Source organism: Manacus candei, unplaced genomic scaffold, assembly GCF_025592945.1.
Source record: "Manacus candei isolate 608988 ecotype Guabito, Panama unplaced genomic scaffold, ASM2559294v1 h1tg000050l, whole genome shotgun sequence".
Lineage (NCBI taxonomy): Eukaryota > Metazoa > Chordata > Aves > Passeriformes > Pipridae > Manacus > Manacus candei.
In genome coordinates this window covers 4,400,970-4,407,737 of record NW_026138098.1, presented here as the reverse complement: position 1 = coordinate 4,407,737, position 6,768 = coordinate 4,400,970, and the positions used below count along the sequence as shown (strand labels likewise).

Below are 6,768 nucleotides of genomic sequence, written 5' to 3'. Positions count from 1 at the left end.
CTCGCGAGACTCCGCGAGAAGGCGCGGGGAAGGCGGGCTCGGGGGCGGCGCCGTGAGGGGCGGGGGCGGTGCCGTGAGGGGCGGGGGCGGTGCCGTGAGGGGCGGGGGCGGCGCCGTGAGGGGCGGGGGCGGCACCGTGAGGGGCGGCGGTCACAGCGCGGTTACACAGTCACAGAACCAGTTCGGGTGGAAAAGACCTCCGAGAACATCCAGTCCAACCTGTGACCGATCACCACCTTGTCAACCAGAGCAAAGCCCTGAGTGACACGTCCAGTTGTTCCTTTAACACCACCGTGATCGTGACTGCACCACCTCCCTGGGCAGCCCCTTCCAACGCCTGACAGCCCTTTCCATGAAGAAATTCCTCCTGATATCCAACCTGGACCTCCCCTGGCGCATCTTGAGGCCGCTGTCAAGAGGAAATGGCCTCAAGTTGTGCCTGGGGAAGTTTAGGTTTCATATGAGGAAAAAATTCTTCACAGAAAGGATGATTTGACATTGGAAGGGGCTGCTCAGGGAGGTGGTGGAGTCACCGTCCTTGGAGGTGTTTAAGGATTAAAGGAACGTAATCCTGGACGTGGCAGTCGGTGCTCTGGTCTGGTTGACAAGGTGGTGGTGGGGCATAGGTTGAACTCGATGATCTCCGAGGTCTTTTCCAACTGAATTGATTCTGGGATTCTGTGCTAGGACAGTGTGCTGCCTCTCAGCATCGTCTGCGTGTCCCTAGTGCTCCCAGCTCACCTGGGCTGTCCCAGCCCTGTCCTGGGAAAGGACTGGTATATATATATATGTATATATGTATATATGTGTGTGTGTAAAAAAAAAAATAGAATCCTAGAATGGTTTGGGTTGGAAGAGACCTTAAAGCTCATCTCATTCCACCCCCTGCCACGGGCAGGGACACCTTCCACTAGCCCAGGTTGCTCCAAGCACCGTCCAACCTGGCCTGGGACACTTCCAGGGATGGGGCAGCCACAGCTTCTCTGGGCAACCTGTGCCAGGGCCTCCCCACCCTCACAGGGAAGGATTCCTTCCCAATATCCCATCTAACCCTGCCCTCTGGCAGTTTGGATCCAGAAAGGATGAAGTGTCATATTCTTTACAGTCTGTCAAGACCAAGGAGGCAAAGTCTTAGTTTGTGTTACGTTAGCCAAGTGTGCTGACAGTTAAATAGTCAGGATGTTTCCAAGACAGCACTCAAATTCAAAAACAAAACAAAAAAAAAAAACCCTTAAGGTATTGCCATTCAGGTTGTAAAGTGTCCTGGAAGTGCTTGTGCGAAACTGATTTGTTTTTAAACAGAACTCCACTTCTCTCGCATTTTAAGACAACATTCAATCCTTTTACCAACTTTAATTTCCTCTCCCTGCAGCCGATGGGCAAGAGCAGCGTTGCTTTTGCTTGCCTGGATCTCACTGGAACAGCAGGGAGGGTCTGAGGTCACAAGTGGGAGGTTCCCCCCGTGTCCCCCGCTGTGAGCGGGACCAGGAGCCGCGGTGATCCGGGAAGGATATCCAGGGTGGAGGCGGCGCGGAGCCATGTCCCAGGACAGGTGGACCAATCCCAGGGAGCGGCGCCCTGGCGACTGGGTGAGGGCTGGGCAGGAGCCACCCGTGCCCCCCACGGGGCTTCTTTATCCTTTCGCTGTCAAAACCCCACCACGCTAAGGGTGACTTTATCTTTTAGCCAGACACTAGTTTTCCCATTTCTGATGTTTATGAGGAAAAAGTGCTCTAGGTATTCAGAGGAAGTGTGCTGGAGCAAACTCCGGCTGGATTTCTTTTCCGGTTTTTCAGCAATGCGGGAGGTCGATTAATTGACATTTTTAGCCCTAGCTGATTTTCTTTCACTTGTGGAGAACTCCAGCCAGCGTTTCCCTCGGTTCTCACCCTCAGGAGAACACTGTCTCCCCTTTGGAAGCGCTGGGTTGGGACATCTTGGCACCCCAGGTCACTGTGACACCCACCTGGCACAAGCTGTTCCTCAGGCTCTGAGCCCACTGCTCTGACGATTGGTTGAGCTGTTCCCAAAAGTTTTGTCCTTTCAAACCTGTGGCCGTGCAGCAGCAAGAGCAGCAGTGGGCGGGAGGGGAAAGGTTGTTAAGTGGATTTCCTGCGTGGTTATTGCTGTATAGTCTTCAGAAAGTTTCTGGATATTCTTCTCTTGAAAGTTCCTAATATTCTTGTCTCCATGGGAGGTGTTGTGTTGTATGTGAGGCTCCTGATTTTTCCAGCGGCCACTAGGTGATGCTGCAATCCAAATAATAAAAAATAAATGGCAAAATACTCCTTCGGCCACATTTCTGATCAGATTTATTTTTGGCAGGGTTTTTTGTTGTTGTTTGTTTGTTTGTTTGTTTTAATGGGTCATAATATTCGTTATTTTCTAGTTTGCTCATATTGGAGACTGCCAGGATGAGTTTGAGACAACGACAAGCGCCGCACAAAGACATGTCCTGGACTCCACAGCAGCTCAGGGCATTGATCACAGATTGCCTCTGGAATACAAAGCTCGGGACCCGGTGAGTTCCTGTGGCAATACAGTCGACTTCCAGAGCTCTTTTGCAAGTTGTCACTTGCTAAGTTGTAAGTAAGAACAGCTCTTGGGGTCGTTAGCAGAGCAGTCACAGCGGGCTTGGCAGACTTTGTGCCTCGGGGGATAAAGTGATTGCTGGCTGGGCTGAGGGAGAAACATATTTCCCTGTTACTCACTTGTAATTTTGGATACTCTAAGGCCTGCTGTATTATTGCTGATTTCAAGCATCAGTCACTTTTCCTTTCTATTCTTGAGACACAGAATACATTATGATCAATCTCAGTCCAAAAGCTGTGTGTAAAGCCCTGTAAGAACGTTTAATTGAAATCTGAAGATCTGTTTTGTATTGAATGTCAGCAGTTCTGTATGTTCAGGCAAAGGATTATTCTTTTGATCATTAAAAAGGTAGAAGCTTCCCATTTGAAATGTTTTTAAGGCTTGCTTAAAAATGAGGAGATCTGGGACGATTTTAGGCTCAAACAAAATACAGTATTTTAAAATCACAAGAATTCAAAATGTTGCAGTTTCAAAAGCACGTTTTTATGTCCTTATTCCATTACCACACTGAGCTTTGCTTTACCCACCCACTTTGTGCAGAGAACATTTTCTATTTTCATTTTCTATAAGCATAGCAATTACATTGAGTTCATTTCACAGATTTTGCTATAATGAAGAGCAGAAATGGGCTTGGAAGGAATATTTAAAAGGGAAGCTTGGGGCTAGTGAAAAAGAGATTAGGCTGTAACCTGAGTGTTCACTGTGTTGATATTACACTGGCCTTTCTGTGGAACATCTGGCTTTAGCCACTGTCTGAAAAGGAGAACCAGCTTAGAGGGACCTTTTATCAGCACCAGTGTAACTGTTCACCTGGTGTTTCATGTCTTGTCTTTACCAGCCCTTCACTGTTAAACAGAATTAGGGGAACTCCTGTCTGCCATAAATCAAGAATTAAAATGAGATCAGTGGTGAGAGCACAAAGGGGCACGAAAGGCTAAAATGTGATGTCACAGGGGCAAACTGAGGAAGTTTGTTTATGTGCCATTTAAAAAGTTGGAAGCTCACTGCATGTTTAGCTGGATGGCTCTGATCTCTTTGCATGAGGGAACTCCCTGGCTGTGAGGTTAATGAATTTTCTCAGAAATACTGTTTAAGCCTTGTTTCTTACTTCATGATAGTTCTATAATTATTCTAAAATAGATTTTTTTTAACCTTTAGTTAATATGGGGAATCCTTCCAAGAGATGATATTCAGTATTTACCATCCTGGTTTTCAGTTCTCCTGCAGCACACAGGCATTAGTAATAAACACTATTGCTGAAGTGTTGAGCTTGACAAGTAATTGCAGTAGGATATTTTAGTAAGTCTTACATTTTACTGACTTAGAAGGTGCATATTTTTAAACACATATATTAGAAAATCTACCTAGTAGACCAAATATCCTGGCATATGACCATGCAGGAAGATTTTCTACTTGGGGACCTTTCTTCTAGATCAGGCCTCCAGTTACATTTCTTTTTAGAACTGATTCAGATTCCCCTACTCTCAAAACACCTCTTTTAGACTGTGTTACATTAAAACTTGTTCTTCTGTTTGGAGGGGAATATCATAGCTGGAATATTGCAATGATATATAACAAACATTAAAAAATTTAAATATGTTCAGTTCTTTTTAAAATAGATCTTTTGCAGTTGGCCTTTTTTTCTTCTGAAGAGACTGGATGAACATCATGTTAAAGAATGAGATTATAAATTAGTTAAGCAATTAATACCTCCTCCACTTCCCCTGCAACAAGCAGTGTCGATGACATTCAGTTCATAAATCACAGACTAATTCAGTTTTGAGGTCCCTTTTGTAGTTTATTTTAATTAGCTTTAGGCCTGCTGCTAAATCAAACAAGGCAATCCTGACATATCCAGCATTTTGCTGCCTGCAGACAGAGCGTAGCATTTCTTATTTGAAAAGTCACACTTTTATATTAATCATGTATATAAACATAAGCAAATCCTCCTGATTATTTAAAAAAACAAAAAAAGGTCCACATTGCCCCTATAAAAATCATGTGCAGTTGAATATTGAACATATGAATATGACTTGTGCTAGAACACAGCTGTAATTTCAGAATATAAGGACTAAGATTGGGAGACTGCAAACAGGGTATATGAAAATTCATATTTTTTTGCTATAATTTCTTTTCTTTCAGAAAGCAGGGAACAAGAATTTCCCATTTTCTTCTCATGACAACAAACACAGTCTATGTAATGCAGCAGAGTATTTTGATCTTGTAAGTACCAAGCACTGAGACAAGTCAATCAAACTCATATCTGTCAGTCTGCCAGAGATTGAACACAGTATCTTTTCTATCCCCTGCAAAAAAAAAGTAAGAGATGCTAAAACTTCTGAGAAGAGAAAGATGTTAAAAAAAAAAGAAAAATACATTTTTTATTAGTGTAGGGGTGGGACTTCTCTGGCACTGTCACAGATGTACAGCAGCACACATTGAGAGTGGTAGAATTCAACAGGAACAAAAAAAACATTATTTGGGTGTTTTCTTGTATTCCTCTTTTGGTTTTCTACCCAGTTGTAGACCCTGTTAGTCTGCTAAAGGTGATTGGCCTTGCAATGAATTTTTGTAGGGCTCTCAGGCACTCCTAACCCACAGCCCCAAACATTTGGTTCAGACTCATCTTTATCAGAAGTTGAACCAAAATCCATAGGATACCCACAGTCCATCTGCAGGGTGTAATCTTTTCCAATGCAGATCTCTATAACACACCTGTTTAAATGTATGCTGCAGAAGCCAGAGCTTTGAATAGGATTGAAATTGTTTAGGGCTTCTCTGTATGTACAACAGTTTCATGTTCTTCCACTTTTCTTAGATTGTTGGTATCAGTCCAGGCAGCAAAAGAAATGGTGCAGTTCACAGGATTATAAGTAGAGGAGGAAGCAGAGAATTGTAATATAGAAAGTTTGTCTGATTTTTGTCTCTCTCAGATGTTTTGGAATTCATATTTCACTGAGTAACCTCCATTTCTGTGCACTTTGTGCAGTGTCTCATAGTTTTAGAGATACTGATCAACCATAATTCCAAATAAATTTCCTTCAAGCTACGGAGTGTGGAAATCAGGCTCTGTCTCTCTGTATTTGGACACACAAGGGATGGCTTTGAAGAGTCAGATTTCATGGTCTGTCTCTGTCTCTTCATTGCAGCCTGAACCTAAAATTATTAACCTATTTCTTTGGGTTACTCTGAAGATTAATTTAGCTGAGTGTAGATAAATAGTCTTGAGTACATGGTATGCTACAGAAATGCAAAGTAAAAGTGGTTTATTAGCACTAAGAGGTGGAAGGTCAGCAGATTTCCCATTATATATGCAACCAGAAACGTTCATCCAGGCAAGTCTGACAATATTATTTTTAACTTGCTAAAGATCAGCCCTGAGTTCTTGAAATCACTGTGGTAACAGCTTCGTTCACTTCCCAGTGGGGTAGTGACTGTTACAAGATTCATCTGTGAAGCTGTGACTGGAAGTCATATGTTTGCATGAATTTTTCTCTCCATTTTTTTCCCAGGGCATGGGCCTGAAGAAGTTGGATCCAGACAAACAGCAAGGGAGCTCCACTAACTTCTTTGAGTGGGCTCATGAATCTATCCCTAGCAGTGAGGATGGCTTAACCATTTACCAGACATCCTTTGTGACAGATGAAAACAATGAAAACGCTGAGGGCCCCTGGTTTAGGCGGTTCCCAAAACACCACGGCACAAACTGGTCCATTGAGCAACCTGTTCTTGAGAATGCAAGAAACCTGCAGCCAGACAAGTCATCTTAAGTGTAAAAACACCCCTGGAGCACTGACTTCCCAAATCTGAACTGTTCATTACTCAAATCAATGGTGAAGGAATAAACATTTTGTCAAAGTTCATGTGGCAGTAGAGTTGAGGTCATTGGAGTCAATCTTATGTTACTCTGAAGACATACATTGCTATAAAGATTTTCATGAAGAGGAGCATTATAAAGATTGTACATATTTTTCGAAATACCTCTCTATTAGGAGAACAGAGGTGGGGATTGTGCTTGTGTTATTTGATACTGGTTGACCCTCATCTTGCTACAAAAGCTCCTTCAGGTTCCAGATCAGTGGCATGGCTGTACCTCAGGCATCTGACAGCACCTCTGTTGACACAGGAGCATAATGGAATTGGATCCTCGAGGGTTTACCACGACAGGGAGCCAAA

The 6,768-nt window shown here is 43.5% G+C and overlaps 1 protein-coding gene across 1 annotated transcript; it reads left to right on the top strand.

Moving 5' to 3' along the window:
• Positions 1–1,442: 1,442 nt before the first annotated feature.
• Positions 1,443–6,469, top strand: TEX36 (testis expressed 36). The gene is made up of 4 exons (XM_051801234.1): positions 1,443–1,589; positions 2,390–2,521; positions 4,735–4,815; positions 6,105–6,469. Exons 1-4 carry the CDS (start codon positions 1,539–1,541, stop codon positions 6,360–6,362), a joined length of 522 nt encoding a protein of 173 aa, XP_051657194.1. The 5' UTR covers positions 1,443–1,538; the 3' UTR covers positions 6,363–6,469.
• Positions 6,470–6,768: the final 299 nt, after the last annotated feature.

Coding starts and splice junctions, on each gene's coding strand:
- TEX36 (XM_051801234.1), top strand. CDS start 1,539: ATGTCCCAGGACAGGTGGACCAATCCCAGGGAGCGGCGCCCTGGCGAC. Junction 1,590..2,389: donor AGCGGCGCCCTGGCGACTGG/GTGAGGGCTGGG, acceptor GTTATTTTCTAG/TTTGCTCATATTGGAGACTG. Junction 4,816..6,104: donor CAGCAGAGTATTTTGATCTT/GTAAGTACCAAG, acceptor TTTTTTTCCCAG/GGCATGGGCCTGAAGAAGTT.